The sequence below is a fragment of the Phlebotomus papatasi genome, chromosome 3 (genome assembly GCF_024763615.1).
Source record: "Phlebotomus papatasi isolate M1 chromosome 3, Ppap_2.1, whole genome shotgun sequence".
Lineage (NCBI taxonomy): Eukaryota > Metazoa > Arthropoda > Insecta > Diptera > Psychodidae > Phlebotomus > Phlebotomus papatasi.
Window position 1 is genome coordinate 57,428,620 of NC_077224.1, and position 22,507 is coordinate 57,451,126.

Here is a 22,507-nt window from a genome sequence, read left to right on the forward strand (position 1 = left end):
GTTTACTCTCTATAACGACACGATGGAAAATTGACTAGCAATTTCAATCATCCCCTTACGTTCTGCCCTCTGGGAAAATGGGGAGAGCAATATGCTCGGGGTGAAACTATTGGTAATTTTCCTGGTCATCGCTTCAGCTTCTGTTTACGCATCAAGTAAATCACGTCACTAAATTGACCTCCAATTGCACCATAATCCCCAAAAGCTCTCAACCACTCTTCCACCAATTTTCCAACCCCTGCAAAGTTGCTTCTCGGGTAGAACACCTCAAAATTATTCTTTTCTGATCATCTTCAGGGTGAAATTTAATTCCATTCGTCTCGATTCGTCCGGTTGAAAGCGCAAAGTTCAAATTGAAATTTTCCTCAGACCACTGAATACACATTCTAAAACCAAAGATAAGAATTGATAAGCTTGCGGGAGCTGGGATTGTTAACAGGAAGCCTTGTAAAAAATCTACGAGAAACTTATTGGTGTTTCTTTGAAAATTAGATTATAATGCAATAGGGTACTTGTTTGAAAGTCGAACAGCACGGAAGTTCTGATTTTGATAATCTTACTAATAATTTAAAATTTCTGCTATTTTAGAGTACTTTGAACTTTGAAGATTATTAAATTAATTTTTTGTGAATTTTTAAAGGAATTGTTAAATTTTAAAATTTATTTGTCTAATATTCTATGGTGTCCGATGTTACAATGATCCCGGTTAACTCTTTCGCGTCTTTAGGGTAATGTCATGACTCGGCGAAAAAAGTTTTTTTTGGGTATTTACATTAATTGAAATCTATCTGTTCGTGCACGACATCATAATAGAAGGATGTAAGATTCTTGGCTCATTTTCTCAAGACTCCAGTTAGATTTCAATTAATGTAAATAGCCAAAAAGAAACTTTTTTCCCCGGGTCATATATGACCCTAAAGACGCGAAAGAGTTAACCTAAACATAATTATTCTATATTTGTATTAAAGTTCTAATGATGCAGTGGCATCTGAAATTATATTTACTTAAAACTAATTGTGCTCCATACTAAAATTCTATTAAAATCGCAGCGAACGTCCGGATGAGGAATTTGATCCTGTTTGATCGGTTTGATATTACATTAAAACGGTTTTAGGGTAAATTACAATAGCGTACTTAAATTTCACCAAAAGCGTAAAGGGGAGTTCAAATTGATTTCGAAATTAATCAAAGTCGTATAGTTGGAGGTTGTGGAACATATTCTACTATAATACTTTAAAATAGCATTGAATAAACGAGCAGTAAAAAGTTAAATTTGGTTGGCAAAAAATTCGAAATGATCAGAAAAAAATAAAAAAGAGCAGCAAAGTTTAAAAAGATCAGTAAAAAATTAAAAAGAGCAGTACTTTATTAAAAGCGGTCAGTAAAAAATTAAAAATGGTCAGCAAAAAATGAAACATGATCAGTAAAAAGTGATCAGTAAAAAATAAAACATGATCAGTAAAAAGTAAAAGATGATCAGTAAAAAAAGTGATCAGTAATAAATTAAAAATAAGTAGTAAAAATATTGAATTTGGTCAGCAAAAAATTAAAAATGATCAGTAAATAAGATTTAAAAAAGCAGTAAAAAATTAAAAATGAGCAGTAAATAAATAAATTTAATATTTTACTGACCAATTTTTATTTTTTACTGCTCCTTTTTAATTTTTTGCTGACCACTTTTTAATTTTTCAGTGGTCAATATGAATATTTCTATTTATCATTTTTAATTTTTTGCAGACCACTTTTTATTTTTTACTGCTCAATTTTAATTTTTTAATGCTTTTTTTTATTTTTTTTGCTGCTCATTTTAAATTTTTGCTGATCAACTCGAATATTTTTACTGCTCATTTTTAATTTTTCACTAACCGTATTTTCTTTTTACTGACCGTTTTTAATTTTTTGCTAATTAATTTTCAATTTTTTACTAATCAACTCGAATATATCTACTGATCAATTTGAAGTTTTTGCAAACCAAATTTAAATTTACTGACAAAATTGAAAATTTTTACTGATTATTTCAAATTATTTGCTGATCAAATTTAATTTTTTGCTGACCACTTTTGACTTTTTACTGACCATTTGGTTTTTGCCCTTTAAAATGTCAGACCAATTCTTATTATAGGGACTGCTAGGAGAACTTTCGATATTGCAGAACGAACTTTGAAGTCCTAAAGTTTGTTCTTTTTTTAACGTAAATCACATTCTTTATCGACGAATCAACAATGATAAACTTTTAATCCGATTCGCAGAAGCTGTGACTCTATATCAAGACATCTAAAGTCCTTTTCATCAAGCTTATACCTTTAACTTTCTCGTAGGCGAAACCTCTCTCTCAGCAGAAAAATATTCCCATGAAGTTGCGGAGGAGAAAGGAATCATTGGGATGAAATTTAATTATTCTAGACCGAGATATGGAGATTCATTACAATTTAATTTGATTGTGTTCCTAATGGAGTTGGAAATCATTCTATCACTTTTTCCCTTTTGCCACTTTTGCATTACAAATTGCAATGAATTAGTGTCTACAGGGAAAATTATTTTAATTTATACACGTAATTATACGAATCAGTGGCAATGTAAAAAGGACTTTTCTAATTTTCAATTAACATTATTTTGGATTTTTGAACTCTTGAAAAGGATTTCTAATTGTTGATTTTTGGATTGTTTATTATTTGATGAGCTTTTTCATTTCTTAATAGATTTTTTTATTGATTAAAAAAAATATACAGTACAAAAACTTTTTTATTCAAAATAACTGAGACTTTTAATAAATTTTCTAAAACTGAGTAATTACAAAAATATTAAATGTTAATTTATCTCTTTCAAAATTAATTGTTGCCTTTTATCTTATGCTTATGCAAATTCAAAAGCTTTTCCACAGTTTCCCATAAGCCAAATCTTCAATGATAAATTCTCATCTTAGTATAAAATACGCACAGTTTAGAAAGCTGCATTGTTTAAATATAAGGAAATTATTTTATTCAATAACTTACCTCGTAGGCGAAAGTGGGAGCTTATCCTCAAATTTTTGTCTGTCACGCACTCCTTATAACCCAGAAAATTCATTGTACTTATATGGAACAATTCTAGTACAGGGGACAGTTTATCCTATTAACTGCTCGAACTCTACCAGAGAGCAGTTTTCTTTTATTATTAAATAAATTGAATTGAATGAGAAAAAATATAAAGTGCGTGCGAAGCCTAAAAGCCTTTCTTTGCTAGATTCTAAAAAACTAATGTGCTTGAGAGCTTTCCAACATCTTACACGTTCAATTATCTTAAAACATTTAGGATAGGGGAAGTGTGCGAAATTTTGGCCAGCTTCTAATTTCGGCCACTTTGAGTGTAATTTCGGCCATGCAAATAAATAAATTAAAATTATGTGTGTAATCTCCAAATAGTCAATGAATTCATTTTGTTTTTAAATATTTATTCATTTTAGGATGTATTAACACAAAGACTGTTAAATTTTAGGTATACTTTGAATTTAAATTGCGTTGTAAAAACTCAGTGTGGAAAGAGTCTTACAAAAAATGTAACAAATCGATTGTGTTTCTATACTATAGCAATCTTACGATTTGTAGTGAAGTGCAGAAGGTTTTCCTTCGGCGTTTTTCATGAAAATTGATTAGTTTTCATTAAAGATTCTTTCTGTTTGTTAATTGTGAATCAATTTTTAAATTTCGGGTGAAATTTCCCAGCTGGATCCTGTATTTCGCGTAAAAAAGTATATACTTTGTGAGCGTCTCTCCGGTGAGGTAGTGTTGCCTATTCCGGCAACATCTTTTGCTTTCCTAAATTTATTATTTATTCTGTCTTTTTTCAATTTCTGAGTTCTACAATGTCCAGAGAAAAAAACCATTGCTTCTACGAAAAAGATTATGTAGAAAAGGCCTTGGAAGAGTTCAGGAAGGGCAAATTGCTACGATAATCTGCGCGTAAATTTAAGATGCTACTCTTCAGGTCTTCAGGGCAAATTAAACGGAAGATCTCAGGGCATGTGGGTCATATAAACGTATTAAACTGAATATTAAACTCGTTCCGCTTGACGTTTTGAAATTTTCTATCCGTTGCGTCACAAAAGGTGGTCAGAAAAAAGGTGGCCGGTATTTCCACTCAAAGTGGTCGGAATACTAACTAAAGCAATGTCCACATTTTTATTAATTATTCAATATTTTAGGAAGTGATTTAAAGAAAACAAAGATGATAAACTAGTTTTCAAGGTTCCACACAACCCTCCCGAAAAGGAAGTAACAAAAAATATCAATATGAATTAAAATTATTGCATTTCAAACTTAGGACTTCGGTGTTTATATGCAACTATGCCGAAATTTGACACACTTACCCTAAGTGTTCAAAATTTCGGCATAGTTGCATGCAAGCGCTAAAGTCTCAAGTTTGAAATATAATATTTTTAATACAAATTGATTTTTTTTGTTATAGTCTTTTATAAGGAATGTTACTTGGAACCTTGTAGACAGTTTATCGTCTTTATTTTCTCTAAGTTCGTTCTCAATACATTTCAAAATGAATTAAAATGTAGACATAGCATTGGTGGCCTATTGCGGCCGCCTTCATTCTCATAGTCCCTTGCCCTTCTGGAATTCTTCCAATGCCTTTTTCAGATCATCTCATTCGTCGAAGCGACATTTTTGTTATTTTTTGCATTGTATAATCTCTAGAGTATGCAAAAACTAAAAATTCATGGATATTCGAAAAACAAAAATGTGGCCGAAATTACAAGCTGGCCGGAATTTGGCACACTTACCCTTAGAAGTATTTTATATTTACTTTAATCCACTGAAGTCTTCATTTTTTATAAGAAATCATCTAAACTAAATTTTGAATTTAACACTCGCAAATTTCCATTAGCGTGAACTAGAAGAAACCAACGAAGCTTTTTGAACAAATAAAGCCTCACCCTTAGGATTCTTTTGCGCATTTTGTCGAGATAAACTCAAAGAATAACGCTTAGCAGTTACTTTGAGAGCAAATATGAATTTATTAGTTATTGAAAGAAAATAATCTTTGGACCAAAAGCTCTTTCTCCCTCAATTAACTGCAGAACCAGCCTCAGCATAAAATTTTGTAATTTACCAGAGAGCAAAAACCTTCAGCTTCGTGAAAAATTCACAAATTTATCTCAGGGTATTTGCACAGGAACAAACAAGCCCATCCCTTTGCATATTTTATGAAAATTCACCCACAGGCACGCTTTTGAAGCACCATCAAAAATAAAGACGGGACAATTTATGTACAATTGTAATTTTTATCCTTCTACAAAAAAAAAATATTATAAAAATGTGGTTTCCTTAAAAATAAAGTAAAATTTAGGGAATATATACTAAGAAATTAAAAGGATCTACTTAAAAAAATCATTTCAATAAATTCTTTGAAAGTTTTCTAACTTAGAAAAAAATACTAAAGTAAAAAAAAATACTAATAAAAAGTAACTTAAAAAAGTGCATGACAAGAAAAGAATAACTTTTAATACTTTTTTTAATGGTGAAATAAATAAAAAATATAAAGTGATAAAAAATGTGAGGAAAAATGTAAATTTTGATTCTGATTGACTTTGTGATATTTTTGAATATTTTTTTATTAATATTTATTCAAAAAAAGAAAGAAAGGCAGCAAATAGGAATGTTTAAACAATTACTTGACTAACATTGTTCTCTTAAGGCTATATCTGGTTTTTTTATCTTTCTTTTTTTATTTATTAAATACACAATTTGTTTTAAGGCCAGCGATAAATCTATTAAATTCTACTTGAAAAAAAGATATACGAAATATTTTGTAAGTGTAAGAAAGTGTTCATTTTTTTCTCTTTTATTCTTATAAAGTTAAAATAGAGGCAATAGTTATGCAATATCCTTCTTTTTTTTCTCACTAAAACTTACTCATTCTCATTCAGAAAACAATGAAACTCTATCGTCCTCTCAGTTTCCAGCTGTTAAAATACAATTTTTCTTTAGGAACGCACCTGTTTTTTTTTCTAGGTCAAAATCCTCATTCTCATGTTCTTTTTTTCAAACATTTTTTAAACCTATCAAATTACAATCTTCAGTTGATTTTCTTATTGTTAAAAAAATACAAAAAAAAATTCGAGTAATATTTGGTATACAAAAAAAAATGTGAAAATATTTTTCCTTTACTTTTAAATTAATCTTACAAAATTACTGAAGTTTTTAAAGAGGCAGCAAAAATTACTAAATGTTTTTTTTTTAGTGATATTTCTGGTAGGGAAAACGGAGAAACTAAATAAACCTGAGATTTTCCTTTTTATTCTTTTTTTTCCATAATCTAAATATTGATTCTCATCTGGATTATTCTCAATTTTCTTTCTTCATGTTCGAAAGAAAACACACACAAAAGAAGAAAAAAAAAACATTGGGACTTTGAAACATTCACTCTAAATCTAAATCTTTGTCATTTTTGTGCTGTAATTTTCTTTTTTACTGTATTCATGCATTAACGTTGAATTGTTTCTTTTTTTTCTGCTTGTTCATCTATCGATAAATTAAATTACAATTTGCAAAGTGATTTAAACAGAGGAATTGATAAATAAGGGAGGAAAAGGGCTGTTGATATTCTGTGGGGGGCACACATTTGAGAAAATACATGCAAAAAATGAAAAGGTGATCAATTGTGACGATTGTATTGATAAATGAGATTATTTTTGAGATTCTGCATGAGTCTATAGTTTTTTCCAAAGAGAAATTTTGTAATATTTTGCGAATAGACGGGGATATTATCCTCCTCGAGACGTGACATGAGATGCACAGATATTATATCAATTCTCACCCTGTCGAATGGTATTGTTTGAAGGATCTGCGAATAAAAGAGGAAAAAAAACACCAACATCATTGTATATATTATAGAAGATATTGCGATGAAAGAATATTAATAGATAGGGTATAGAGACCGCTCCAGAAATTATGAAAACATTCTTAACCCATTGTCACCATTGTTCATTACTTTGAAATTAAACTTCTAATCAAGAGATAAATATTGTAAAAAAAAATAGAACACTATCTAGGGGAAAGCGCGCTACCTTCAGACGACTCAAGCTTCGGACCAATCAATTTTTTCTCTATGTTCCTTAACCCTTTAAGGACGAGAAGCTTTTTGCTGAGCGAAATTCAACGAAATCAAGTTTCCCTCGATATTTTAGCCTAAATAAGAGATTTACGTTAAAAAGAAATTTTCCCATCCCTAGGAGTCCTGGAAAACTATGGGTCATATATGACCCAATCGTCCTTAAAGGTAAAAAAGCAGAAAATTTTCCAGACTAGTTTACTCGTTTACTCTGTTATTTTTGAAAGATAAATAACTTGAATATATTTGTAATAATAAAAAAATATTTAGAGTACGAGTAAAACTTAAAACGATCAAAAATTTATTTTAAAAAATCTCATTCAATTTTTGGTCTCAAAGACTCTTGAAGACTTGTACACAAAAACAATAATTTTTATGAAAAAATGTATTATTTACTTCATTTTTAATTTTTATGATATTCATCGAAACAATTGCGAGTACTGGTAACACAGAGATAAATGTCGCATGCCTCACAAATACAATTGGTCTTATAATCCTCTTTTCTGATAGCACCATGTGCACCTCAGTTTTCTTCGAAACATGTTTGATGGTAATGGGTAGATAAAAACATTAGAAAGAAATTACTTCAGATAGTCAGGAAAAATTATTTCCTCTATGGGTCACGGGTGACCCAGTTGTCCTTAAAGGGTTAAACCTGCTCTATATCACAATGCTCTATGTGCGTTCTGATTCACACACTACCGCTTTATATCACGGTAGACTAACCTCGGTTTGTGGATCTGGGCAGTGAATGTGTATTTGTTTTCGACTGAACTCTAAATGTCGAAACCTATTTCCTATACGAACCTCTCTTTTTTAGGCGGTTTATTGTCAATGCATTGGCATTACTTTTACATTCATTATTAGACGAATTCGAGACTAATAGCCTCTATACACTAGAGACACTTACAGTGGATGTTAATAGTTTGTTGCGTAATGCATGTTTGAGAAATCAAATGAAAAAAAAATGATAGAAAAAAATACTTTTTAAAATTTTTCTTTTTGCAGATGAGTTCCCTGTAATCTGTAGATATTATTTATATTTTTCAAAAAAAATAATTCATTTTATTTCATATCAAAAATAATTGTTTTCCAAAAGTTGGTCATTTTTGAAAAATCAAAAGTTTGTTGCCTCATTTAAAAAAACTAATTTAAAATGGTCAAAACATGCAACCAACTTAATGTAAGCCGGTTACATTTTGAGTTTATGTCATTTGAGAGGCAAATGGTGGATTTGTATATTTTTAAAGTTGTCAATGGTAAATATATGTATATAAAAAAGATGATAAATAATAAGAAATAATCTGTTTTTTGATAATTTATAATTTAGGTTAAAAATGGCAAATTACAAAAAGTAAAAAGGTAGGAAATTGTTCCCATTTTCCTCAAAGGAACGCATGATTTATATCATATAATGGCAAATGATGGTCTTTCTATAGCTATATTAGAAAAACTTTTGAATAAAAATTATCCAATTATATGAGAAGTTAAGATAAAATATTCCAGATAAACAAGATGACGTGATCGCCAGCTTGATTTGACGTTTCTGTCCACCATTTTGAATAACTGTCACAATCTAAAACTTAACTGATTGAGCTGAAATCTTAGTATGTTTTAGCTTATGTCAAGGCCTTTTCAGAATATATATGTATATATATAATCCGACTTAGGTCACGAAGTTGCCTAGATACAGGCGCTCCAAGTTGAAAATTTTGACACCCTCATGAATACAGAACTAAGCGCTAACTTTATTGAAACCACGACTAAAAAACAGCAGGGCTATCGTTATGTGATAAGATCTAACAAAGAAACGGAGAGAAAACTAATGCTTTTGCTTATAACAGCATAATATTTTAGAATCTGAAATAAATGTTGTTACGAAGATGAAAAAATAAATGAACTTTTCGTTTAATTTTTGTTTTAATTTTGTACAAGCAAATGGATATATAAAACAAAAGCCCCAACTATTTTTTAGTGCTTATTAAGATATTTGAGTTCCAGATTTTCAATCAATAGCAACGACCGTGGAAATACCATTAATTCCAAATTTGAAACTCTGAACCTCTATATCTAGGTAACTACTTGACCTAGACCGGAACACAGATACTTTTTGAAAAGGTCTTGGCAGCAACTACAACATACTAAAATTCCAGTCCAATCGGTTGAGTTTAAGATTTTGACAGTTATTCAAAGTGGCGGACAAAAACGTCAAATCAAGATATCGATCACGGTATCTTGTAAAATTGTTGATTTATGGTGTTTCTTCAACACTTTGTAGAACCCTAACTAAAAGTATCACGGAGGGACCAAGTGGCAGCCGCTGCCATTGCTCGGATTTTACAAAATATTTTGATATTTTTACTTGTATATTTTAACATTTGGAGCTTTAGTCAGTTTTTTTCTGGTTTCTGAATAAGAAATCTCATCTCCTTGGTCGCTATATCTAAGAATTTCTAACCATTCGATGTTTTTATCTTCATCAGAATCATAAGAGAATGCTTTTCCATCGAGGATTTTACAACCCCAATAATTTACTGAATTTGCATTATTTTTTTCTCAATAATTTGCAATAACATTTCCAAACTGTCCTTTTAACGCTTTTATAAATTAATAATTAAGAAAATTATATTCGCAATACGGCAAACTCCCATAATAAAGTGCATATGGCAGCAACTGCTACTCTTTCCTTCCGGGTGCAGTATTTTTTTTATTTTTCCAATACTTTTACATTAATATTTAATTTTTATTAAAGATAATATAACGAAAAAATAGCCAGATACATTCTGCACTTATTCAATCAGGCCTCCAGGCGAAATGATATATTCTTCATTATAAAAAATAAAATTGAAAACAAAATTGGCAGCGGTTGTCACTAGGGTCCCTTCAAGTGTTAAAGGGGACAAAGTTACTTGCACCTTATCCCAAATGCAAGTCTTTTATCTTGATTTTTTTTTAAATGTTGTAGAAAATTTAGGAAAATGTATTGTGTTTTTTTTTGTCTTCTTGGCTCTAGTAACCGTTTAGTTAAATTTGGCTTTTCTGGACAATTTAAACAAACATATTTATTATTATTTTCACCATTAAAAACGTATGAAAATATGTGGATAATGTCCAGCGCACAATAACTTTTATTTTGTAAATATGTTTTCGAAACTTCTTATGAGAGTGAGCGAAATGGCTAGATTTACATCACTTTCACTCTCACTGAAACCTCAAAAACATGTTTACAAAACAAGTGTTGCGCAAAAATATTCAAATAGATTTTGTATATGGAAATCTAAAATTATTAAAGAATTATTTTTGGATATTTTGAAAACAAAAATATTTTCTTGAATTTCTGAAACTGGTCTTTATTTTACCTTCACCACCAAACGACTTACCAGGAATTCCTGATCGTGACATCCAACACTCAGCAAATCAATATTTGTTGTATTCATCGCCAGGAGCATCGTGTATACAGGAAAACACTTCACTCGTGGATGAAACCATTCAGTCTCCTCGTCCATAATACTATTTATTTGGACTTCACTCTCCTCTTCATGATGCAGAGTTATCTGTTTCGAGAGAGAGTTTTCCCAATTGAAATCAATTTTAAGTCAAATTAACATCATCATAAATCAAATTATTTTTACTTTTTAATCGCTCAACACTTTTACCAACATTTTAATCAATGTTTATTTTCGCAAGTAATTTAAAAAAAAAAAATCCCAGAAAGTCTAATGAACTCTGAAAAGATCGATTTTATTTATCTTTCAAGTGGAAAGGTGCGTGATAAACAAAAATAAATATCCTATGCCCAAGAAATAAGTCAATATCAATTCATTTACATTCTTCAGCAAAAACCTCCTGCACATTTCTCTCTATTTATCAAAAGTCCCTGGAAAATAGCTCAAAGCACGATTGAGAAAGACGTTCATGCATTTCACAAAAACATTGATTTTTGCAATATCCTAGAGAGATTTCTCAATTTTATTTGATGAAAGAGAAACGGAAGAATCCCTTTCAGATCTTTTGTAAAAAATCTCTTTTAAACTTAAAGAAGTCAAATAAAATGCATAAATCTAAATAAAACAAAAGGAAAAAAAGTCCAATCATTAGAGAATGGTTAAGAAAAATTCTGCAGAAAACTATTATATAACTTTTTGAAAAGTATTTCTCTTAGCACGTCATCATAAGAATACCTATAAAATTTTCCAAACAATTTGCAGAATCCAATAAAATTCAATAAAACATCTTTTTGTTTTGACAAGAAAAATAATTACCCAAGAAATATTAAAGAGCAAATATAACTATGCAATGCATAGAGTGAATGCTTCTACGCACTTTCTTTTGATCCACAATAGTGACTGCATCAGGAATTTAATTATAAAACTCTTCTCAGTTTTCAGAATTAATTGTGCTATTGAAATAAATTTTAATTAGACAAGAGAAGTATAAAACGTGCAGTTAGCACGTCTGTGCAATTACAAGGACAATCTTCATTAATCATTTATGCAAGAAAAAAATATTTATTGCAATATTGAAAAGTATTAATTAGAAGAATATAAATGAAATATTGGTGATAGAGATAGAAGCATCATCTTCATTTCTATTGAAATAATTATACCTAAATTTTCAATAAATAAAAAATTGTTTTTAAGATAAGATTTTGCCTGGGGTCAGTTCTCCATTTCGGATTACCAATGCATCCAAAAGGGGAATTCTGTAACAGTATGACAATGTCATATGACAAATTTTTGTGGTAAAATTCGGGAGTAGGACAGTATAAGATAGATAGATAGATATTTTATTCATCAGCAATGCTTATAAGGAACGTAAGGAACATCACAAGAGAAGCAAAAGTACATTGTAATTTTTTTTTGGCGGCCACCACCGTCTTAGCGTTGATGACAAACCTCAGGAGAGAAAATGGTGGAAAACTTCAATCATTCATAAGATGAATAATTTTATACAATTTTTATATAAGGTAAAGTACCCTCGAGTCGACCGCCTCTCGACTCTTGACTCGACCACCCTGGGTTTCTTAAGTCGACCGGTGGAAATATTTATTCAATTTATTTATTTTTGCAATAATATTTAGCGAATGGGTTTAACATTATTCAGTAAATTATTTCATAAATAATACGAATCAGTTGGAAATTTGTAAAAATCGACCATTGAAGACTGAAAAAATAATAAAAATACGAAGCATGAAAGTAATTTCTTAAATAAAAAATTCGCAATTTTCCAGTAAATTATGGCATGTTTCTTGATGCCCTTAACGTTTTTCTTAAGGAATTGTTTCAATTATTACCCTTCAAGCCCTAAAGATTACTAGAAAATTTAAATTTTTAGTCAAATCGGAAGTCAAGGACTTTATCTATGTTACTTATGCATCAATTTTAGTTCTATGATTAAGTTAAATATTAATTTTGAGTCTTAAAATTGAAGGTGTAGGGGAGACCGGGGAGGTTTGGGACAGGGGTAGTGTGGGACAAGGCGATTTTTTCAATTAATTTTTGAAATATATGGGATTTAACCATTACTGTATCGTAGGCAATATTAAGATGTATCTTGACTAAAAGAATGGATATCTTCAGTTTTATTGTTTTAATTCTATGAACATTTTTTTAAAAATTGATAAAAATCGTATATTTTGACGTCTCAGTTTTACTCTTTGTATTTTATATCAGCGATATATAATCAAAGCTTTTTTATCTCATTAGGTAGCAGTGTAATCTGGGAAGATATTTTTATAAAAGTTTCAAAGATTATACGCTCTTGTTTTTTACTTAAAAATTTTAAATACCAAAACTATACGTGGGGATGTTTGGGACACCTGAAAGGGGATGAATGGGACGTTGATTTTCGACAAGATTGTAGGTGGTATGCAATTGTCTATTGTCAAAATGAAGAGTAATGCCTAGTTTCTACTGGAAATCTCCTTCTTGTGCAAATTTTATCAGTGGAGCAGATTTCTCTAACTACAGGGACAATTAAACCATCATTGTCTTGGGAAGCAATAATTCCTTCTCAGAGGATATTCGATCTTTGCCCAATCTAGTTAAAAACTATTTTTTTCGAAAATTCCTCGAACAATTTTTCCAGAAAAGGCAAGGCGAGAGCTAATTCAGAGAAATAATGAGAAAACAAGGTACAATGCAGTTGTCGTAAAATCAAACAGGAATCCATCAATGAGTTCAAAACTAAGAGTTGCAAGAAAATCTACTCGCCTGAGGAATTTGATAATCATGATTGCAATATTTAGCATAAAAAAAATAAAAGAAAGGTAGATGGAAAATAAGAAGAAAATACTTTAAATAATTGATTGACAATAAATGACTCTACTGTACAAATAAAATTGATATTAATTTCTAAATGTAAATAAAAGATGAAACATTTTTATTTCTATCAGAAATATTTTTAATCTGGTATTTAAAATTAATTAACTTATTCCAGTAATACAAATTATGCGAGAAAAAACGCGTCCCAAACATCCCCTTTTGCGTCCCATACTGCCCCACATCGGGGAGGCTTGGGACAAAGTGTCAAGTAAAATGTTTTATCTTCTCCAAGAAAACTCAGTTGTTTTCCAAGTTTTATCAAGTACTTTTTATAAAGTCAATACCTATAAGTATCCTATAGACCACATAACAATGTAATACACTATCGTGATTTTTTGGAATAGTGTCTCAAAGTCAAAACATGAAAAAGTGTCCCAAACCTCCCCGGTCTCCCCTATTTCAAATATGATGTTCCACAATTTGACCGATCGACGAATCATAGTATAAGTGAAGCTTTTTTACTGGAATACTGTTCTATTTTGCAACAATTCATAAAAGTGGTGTTTTTCTATTTTATCTGAATGAATTCTTAATTTCAAGTGGTATCCCGGAGGTGTACAAAAAGCTTAAGTTAAATTAATTACTTTATAGTTTTGTAGTTTATTTAATTCTAAGAAAAAATGGGTGGTCGAGTAGAGGAAACCCAGGCGGTCGAGCAGAGAGGCACTCTGATATCAAAGTAGTCGAATAGGGGAATACTTCGCTTTTTTGAAACATTTTAATTTTTGTTAATTTTAAATTATTTTATGGCTAAATGAAGTTCATAATTAGTTAGATAAAGTTCTATTCTATAGTTTTAGATAAAAAACCCTATCAAAAAATACAAATTCTGTTTTTTTTTCATAGGTTTTTCGCAAAATCTATCCTTAAGTGGTCGACATAGGATACTTTACCTTATGTTTAGTTTTTCCAGATTTATCAGATAAAAAATTATAAATTTGTCATAGGTCAATCACTTTGAAGGGCTCATTTTTTAACCAATTTGTAAAAAAAAGGAAGTGCTAATACTTGGGGATCCATTCTACTATTTTAGGACAAAAGTGTCCTTCGGGTAAGCGTCGGTGAGGTGGTTCAATCCAAAATTAAAACTCTCAAGGTTCCAGAGCTTTCGACACTGTAACATGTCTTTTTCAGTGGTTCATGGTTAGTCTTAGGGGCCCATCAAGTCTGATAAAAATTGAAGCTATTTTTTTTACATTTTCTTGTAAAAATTTTACAGATATTGCACTGCGATTTAAAGAAATTTGCTCGTACTTCTTGTATTATTTCAACGAACATTATGAAATATGTATTTTTTAGATAGATTTTAATCCACAATTTCGAAATATATCATTCGCAACATTAATAAAATTGATTTTACAATAAAAAGAGATGGCAAAGCGTCCCAGCTTTGCGGAATGCTCGAACTCATGAGATAGAGCTCACCGTGAGTTAGTTTTTTCGCATAATCTTTTGGTATCATTGATCTACTAGAGATAAAATTGATTCATAAATCACAAAAGCATTTCAAAATCAAAAAATCGGTACTTAACCGGTTCATTACCGATGAAGACCGATGCAGCCGGGTAGGAAATTGCAATACCTTTCCAAAAAATCCAAATTTAACCAAATCGGTTAAAAAATGAGCCTTCCAAAGTGGTTGACTTTGGCCTTCAATAACACAAAATGGCGAATTTTCTGGTCATAGGTATGTTTGGACGAAATGTTCGCCTAAACTAGCTCTCAAACATATCCAAAAATGATTGAAAAAGCTTATTGGGGGTCATCGAAGACTGTAAGTTGATATCTCTTACAGTAAAAGCTCCAGAACAGAGACAAGTTGAAAAAAAAGTCTATTATATAACTGCTCTCTCTTTGAGTTCAAGCAGTAAAATAGTTATCGGTTATGAGTCAGTTCATTACCAGTTCAGAACCGATTTAAATCGGATCAAACTTGTCAGAAATTCCAAGACCTTTCCAACGAACCCAAATACGATATCATTCGGTTGAAAAATACGCTCTCTATTGGTTTTTGAACCTTTGAACTTGAAAAACCGGTTTTAGGAATGATGCAACGCTATTTTTGTAATCTCGAAAGCATATTCGAAAATTTAAAAAAAAACGCCACGCGTTTTAAAGCGATCCTGAAAAAAACATGATTTTGATTGAAAGAGAAGAGTTGGGGGAAAATGAGAGGCAAGAACCTTGGGTCAACATTTAGGTCACAAACTTCATCATTTAGGTCCCCCTAACCTTTAAATTATTTATATAATTTTATAAATAGAAAAAAATAAGTTCTACTCACTTCCTTTGGGTATTCATTTGGTGAGAGACACGCATGGACAACTTTAATGCTGCGCCTCTGGTAATTCTGTTTGAGATAGTTGAAGTATTTTCGCGGATCAGGCTCCACGATAACACCTCCCCAGCCCAAAGTACTGGCCAACCATGGCCCTGACATTGCCACATCACTGCTGCCCGGCAGCGACTGCAGGAATGTCCCATTGGGCCGATTGCCAGTCAGCTGAGCAACCGTGGAGGCCAATTCAGCCGCCAGTTCGTGTCTTCCTGTAAAATTGAGCTCCTCACCGGGCTCCGAATTGAGGATAAAGGGTGGTATCTGTTCGGACTTTCGCATCTGCACTTCGCGAAAATATGTAACGAGGAGGGGATTGTCTTGAGACACTCCCTGTAGATCGTAGTCTCGTGACATATTGAGGCGGAACTGTTGATGACGAATTTCTGCAAGAAGAAGAAAAAAAAGAAACCAATTCTCACACATTGACTCACATGCACAAACTCTTTGTTCTCCCCCAACAATTCACCGCATAGTGGAAAAAAAATCCTCCTTCGCACACTTTACAAAGTGCAATTAAACCATTTGCTATTTTAAAATGATTGTTGGATGGTTTGTCATCTCTATAGTGCAGGAAATGCCTTTGACTCAATATCTCAAAGAGAGATAAACATTAACATTTCATCATAATTTCAAAGTCAACAGAACACAATTTTTGATGCAAATTGAGATAAAAGAGTGTCCTAATTTACAATTGAAATTTTCTTATTTTAAAAATTCACTCTTTGAGCAAAACTTTGTAAATATTTTTACCTTTGCTGTCACAAATTTTCATTTATTTATGAATTCTCAATATAGCATTACGGTCTGGCCTGCAAGTTACGATAACTTATTATAATGAATAATCATATCCTGCCCACACGTCTCAAAGGAAAACTTCTCCGTAATATAACAAAATTAGAGAAGGTTAGCAGAGATTCTTTATACATTTTATTTTTTTTTGCTTTGCTTTTTCTATAAGTATTTATTTATCACAGAATAATCAAGTTGTATGTATATTGTAATGAATTGTTTTCGCTGTTCTTTTTTTAATACAAAGTGATTTAAATGATACATGAAAAAGGTTTTAAAGAGTGAAAGAAAGAAAAAAAAACAAATTACTCGCTATTTTACCACGAAATCGTAATAAAACATTTCAAGTATAAACAATTGACAACCTCTACTATAAATACCTAATTAAGGGATATTTAGCAATATTTAAAAATAAGTTCAATGTACAAAAAAACATGGCATAGTATCCCATGTTTTGCAAAATGCTCAAAATCGTAATTTAGATACTATACATAATTCGAAAGCATTTTTCCATTATTTACCATTTACGGGTTCACAACTCATTTAAGGGGGAAACCTTAATTACAATTATTGATAGATAAACTATCAAAGAATATAACCAAATTTCAAAAGCCAAATTGAAGTATTTCCGAAGATAGAGGGACGAAAGCAAAGCGGATTTTCTCCACTTCTCATTTTACAGTTTCCTGCGTTTTTTCGAATTTACGGGAAAGATTAAGAAAAAACTTATGGACCGAATGAGGTGAATAAAGACCTAATTAACTTTTAGAATTAAATTCTCTTATAGTTGAACCTAAACTTAAAAAAAAAACCTAAACAAAGTTCCTATTTTAAAATTTTCTATGATTGTTTTTGATTTAACTATAAAATACACTTATAAAAAAATATATTTAGATTTTTTTCTGAGGCAAGAATTACGAGCTGTAGGTTTCCCGCCAATTAGGAAGTGCTGCGACAAGACGCTCTAATGAACTATGAATGAATTAGTCCTTCATTTTGTAGTTTTCTTTTCGAAAAAAAATAATTTAAGCATTTGAAATACCTCAAATCGGTCGGTTTATCAACTCGGCCGTCTTTTTATTTAACAATTTTTCAACGTTTAATAGCCAATTTCTATGAAATTTTCACTGATTTACATTATGTAAAAAATGTAATAGACCTTATAATATTAGGCCGGTTAGACGGGTTAGACCACAATATACCAAAACTAAGCAAATTGATTAAATAACCCCACTGACCGAGTTAAAGAATGGGCCGACTACAGAGCACTTTACCTTAATTATATCGAAAAATTTATGCATCTTGGTCCTTTCCATCTCCTTGAAAATCGTACGAAGCGTTTTTGAGCAATCCCAAAAAATATGGTTTTGGTCGAGATGGGGAGGAGTGGGGGAAATTGGAAGGAATGTTAATCGCCCCACGGTCGATTTACGAGTAGAGAAAGGGATCCCTCGAAGGTTCCAAGTCTCTATCTAAAACAGTTTGAGCTCTAGGCGTGGTAACGGGCGGACGGACATATGCTGAGAAGACAAACAGCGTAATGTCAAAAAATTTGAAACTTCAGATTTCTAAAATTCCACCAAATTATGACTCCTTTATAAATTATGACCACTTTACAAAAATAGAAAATCAAGCATATACCTATCTAACAATCAATAAATTCTGTTTGCTTCTTTTAAGAACTTGCTTTGTCTTCTACACAAAAATATTGTTCTAACGAACATCTTCTATGATTTAACATACTTTATTGCTGTTTAGAACGTTACAAATTGGTTAGAATTTATTGAAGCACTTATGAATAAGTTAATAAGTCCTTGTACACAATTTCTTATCAGAGCGGATTTGATTGTCTATTGGTATATTCTCACAATATTTAACTGCAATTTGAGGCAATAGAAACCATTCTTAGCAACAAAGCATACAAGAGACTCAAACTTATTGGAAAAAAATAATTTATTATTGGTTCTCAATAAAACGAAGAAGAATTTGGAAATTTAAGCAATTTTCATGTCAAAAATAACAGTTATAATTCATTACAAAATATTCCTAGATTTTATTATTCTTTTATTAGCAGGAGGGCGAATATCGCCTTATAGACCAGATGGACTTTGGCATGTAGAGAATTAAATTTTATTTTAAAATATATCAAATGAATGTTATTTTTCTGCGAATCAAAATGCCAGAAATCATCACAAGTCTGTTAATATTTGCTGTAGTAATGTTGATATTTTGCAAAATCATTTTTTTAATATGGCTCGTCAAGATTTCCCTCCCAGAATTAACGAAAATGCTTTTTGAGCAAAAACGATATTCAGATTGGAGGTATAATCTAATTCCTGGATGTCACTAATTTCTAGATTCTAGATAGAATAGAAAAACTTTTAAAAATCTAAAAGATTCATTGCTCTTATTCCATCATCCTATGTTAAAATTTCTCAATAGAACTAGACTTTTTTTTAAATATTATTATCATAAAACTTAAGCCGTGTAGCTAACACGGGCCTCAGACCTATGGTTTAGCTTAATGCTGAGCAAAATCTCGAATAGCAAAAATACCGAAAAGGTCAATTCACGAATTGACCAAAATCCCTTAAAGTCAAAATAAATTCCTAATAGGTCGAAATCCCCAATGGCCCAAGATCCCGAAAAGCCAAAATTCCTAATGTTCGAAATCCTAAATAGACAAAATTTTGAATAGAAAAAAAAATCCAGAAAGCTAGATTCCCAAATGCGCCAAAATCCCGAAAAACCAAAACCCCTGAAGGGCAAAAAAAAATGGGTCGAAATCCCGAAATGCCAAAATCTCAAATGCCGAAAACCTGAAAGCCAAAATCCAGAATGAGTCGAAATCCCGAATAAATCATAATCCCAAACAGGCAAAATACCAAATGGGTCAAAATCCCAAACAGCCAGATTTTGAATAGAAAAAATTACAGAAAAACAGTACCCCAAATGGGCCAAAGTCCCCAAAAACCGAAACCCCGAAAGGCAAAAAAAATGGGTTGAAATCCCGAACAGGTCAAAATTCCGAAATTCCAAAATCTCAAACGCCGAAATACTGAAACCCAAAATCCCGAATAAATCAAAATCCCGAAAAGCCAAAATCTTGAAAGCCAAATTCCCGAATGGGTCAAAAACCCGAACAAATCAAAATCACGAAAAGCCAAAATCCTGAAAGTCAAAATCCCGAATGGGTCGAAATCCCGAACAAATCAAAATCACGAAAAGCCAAAACCCCCAATGGGTCAAAATCTCGAAAAACCAAAACCCTAAGTGGGTCGAATTCCCGAATGGATCAAAATCCCGAAATGTCAAAATCCTAAAAGCCAAAATCCCGAATGGGTCCAAATCCTAAACAAATCAAAATCACGAAAAGCCAAAATCCTGAGTAGATCGAAATCCCGAATGGGTCAAAATCCGGAATAGCCAAAATCCCAAAAAGCCAAAATCTCGATCGGCAAAATCCCGAAAGCTAAAATACAGGAAGTCAAAATCCAGAAGGAGCCGAAGCCGAAACCATACGGAGAATAACGTCTGGAATAATTTTCAAAATACAGAAAATTTCCCTTTTGCCTCCAGTAATCGCGGGTGCAATCATGGGAATAGCTATGACGCTTTTAATAATTCAGAATTTTGGCTTTTCGGAATTCGGCTTTTGGAATTTTGATTTTCGGAACTTTGGCTTTCAGGATTTTGACCTAAACCTGGTTTAGCTAAATAGCTTTACTCCTCTTATTTTTATAAAGCAAGATTTTAAGTACAAAAATCCACGTAGATTTTTTAAGAGAAATTAAATTGCTAATTATAAAGAATTTCAAAACAATCAAAAATTAAAGATTAATACACTCAGTCCCGGCTCCCGGCATTAAGTCCTTCGGGATTATGTACCTGACGGAATTATGCACATACAATTATGCAAGTTTGCCTACCATTGGGAGTCAATTTATGAAATCATTTTTGAAATACGCCTGAATGTATACTTGTGACGCGGTAAATTTGAAAACAGTATGCTTCTTTTTCAGAAAACTTCAATTTTTTTATTAAGATAAATTTTTAAAGTATTCTAACAATTTATTGAAGAACTCTGGCCAAAAAGTACTGTTTATAAGCATTTCTATTAAACAGTTGAATCTTTTTTTTTAACTACTTTTACTCCGCGCGAAATTCGTTCTATGATTTATTCAAAAAAAAAAAGCCCCTGTAAGTATGCAAATTTTCTCGATGCTTAATGCCATTTCGCGCGTTTTTTTCGGTCCCGAAAATGTGCTTAAATCCCGGGATTGAGTGTAACTGTCTGTAGACTTTAAATATGTAGAGCTTCCTATCAGAAAAAGCTGATAAAAACATCTCACAGGTCTTTTGTAGGCTTGTGTTTAATTATATTTTGCCCTAGGTTTCTTATATACTAAGAATAATATCACAGATAATATCAAGAATCCTACTTTTTTTATCAGACGTCCTACGCACAAATAATTTTTATGGAATTATTTGGTAAAGACTGAATAGGTTTGAAAAGCTTTGCGATAAAGCTTTGCTCTCAATTAAAAAAAAATTATACAACGCTATTGCCGACTTTCAAATTTTGCAAATATCTCTGCTATTTTTTCTTTTACGACTTTATAAAATATTAACCGAGAAAATAATTTGGCAAAATTCCATTTTTAATCACTTTTTATGTAATGTCTTTTATATAGAATGACACATTATTATTCCGCTCCCTGGCCACACGGGCAGTGTATGAAAAAAAGCTAAATGGCAATAAGAGTCAAGTTTCTTCCAACCGCAGCAATTTATGGGAATTTCCGGTCTCAATTTAAACGAAATAGCAAAGAATTTAGTTAAAATTGTATTGAGCTAATTTTTTTTTACTTACCAGTTGTGTCCATGTAGATGATGAGAACACTGAGGACAGTGGCAAATGAGATCAGGCAGAGAGCAATGGGTAGGAGTTGCCTCAGGGGCGAGGGCCCCACTGCTCGAGGGGTCTTCAGGGACGCCTTTCCTGGTCCACATGAAGCATTCGGTGGTATCTTGCCACCATTCTGATTTCCAGACAAATTTAAAGATTTTGCTGTCATTGTATGGGCTTCCTGGTGCGGGAATCTGCCAAAGAGGAAAAAGACAAGCTTCAGTTGGACGTCCGGGAAGGATTTCCGGATGATTTTGGTAAAGAGATTCTTCATTATTTTCCTTCTTTTTATTGTTATGATTGGTAGAGGAGAGGTATAATATATTTTGTGTCTGTCCAAATACACCATCTGAATCCGACCAGTCAGACAGTTTGGATTACAGGCAGGTGTTCAACGAGCAGAGAGGACAATAAAAACGCTCTCAAGCTCTGAGGTGGCTCAAAGAAAAAAACTCCACGTAAACCCATCCTTCTCAGCCATTTACCATGCAAATTGCCTCTCCAACGAGAGCTTCTTCAGCCAAATAAATAAACAATTACTCGCTTCACTTATTTTTTGGCTCGAAGACGATTATTTTTCCCATTTTTTGGAGGAATTTTCTGACATGAGACTCCAATAGGAAACATCCATGTTTGAAGGAACAAAAAATACCCAATTTTTCCGTAGAATTACCTCTAAAACAATCGCATTTCTCTGCGATTTCCGTAGCTGGATCCTTCAGGATGATTCTGCTTCAGTGATAGTGGCTTCCTGGCCGATTTTTTTAGGGCATCCAGAATGAATTCTCAATGCTGATGCCAAAGAAATGCTTCACAATCACCATGGCAAATTTTCTCTCTAAATTTTCTTCACTTTTTCACACACCCACCAACTTGAGAAGACACACACTCGATAGAGTATCACTTAGTGTAACTATTAAACTTAAATCTATGTAAAAATTTTGAGTAATTACGGAAATAAATAGAAAATAAACTGGCCCACAAACTAACACGACATTTCCAATTGATGCAGTGATGAATTTTTGTTTCTCTGTTCACATGTGCAGAGGT

At 31.8% G+C, this 22,507-nt stretch overlaps 1 protein-coding gene across 1 annotated transcript; it reads right to left on the bottom strand.

Moving 5' to 3' along the window:
- Positions 1–5,248: 5,248 nt before the first annotated feature.
- LOC129806967 (protein Star) lies at positions 5,249–22,496 on the bottom strand. The gene is made up of 5 exons (XM_055855858.1): positions 22,131–22,496; positions 21,422–21,651; positions 15,706–16,142; positions 10,479–10,652; positions 5,249–6,831 (listed from the first exon to the last, which is right to left on the bottom strand). The coding sequence occupies exons 2-5, from the start codon at positions 21,624–21,626 to the stop codon at positions 6,643–6,645; spliced, it is 1,005 nt and encodes a 334-aa protein (XP_055711833.1). The 5' UTR covers positions 21,627–21,651; positions 22,131–22,496; the 3' UTR covers positions 5,249–6,642.
- Positions 22,497–22,507: the final 11 nt, after the last annotated feature.

What these genes read in the sequence shown, in the direction of transcription:
- LOC129806967 (XM_055855858.1), bottom strand. Translation starts at nt 21,626, where the DNA reads ATGACAGCAAAATCTTTAAATTTGTCTGGAAATCAGAATGGTGGCAAG. An exon ending in CATCTACATGGACACAACTG is followed by an intron (nt 16,143 to 21,421) that starts GTAAGTAAAAAA and finishes TTCTTCTTGCAG; the next exon opens with AAATTCGTCATCAACAGTTC. An exon ending in CAAATGAATACCCAAAGGAA is followed by an intron (nt 10,653 to 15,705) that starts GTGAGTAGAACT and finishes CTCTCGAAACAG; the next exon opens with ATAACTCTGCATCATGAAGA.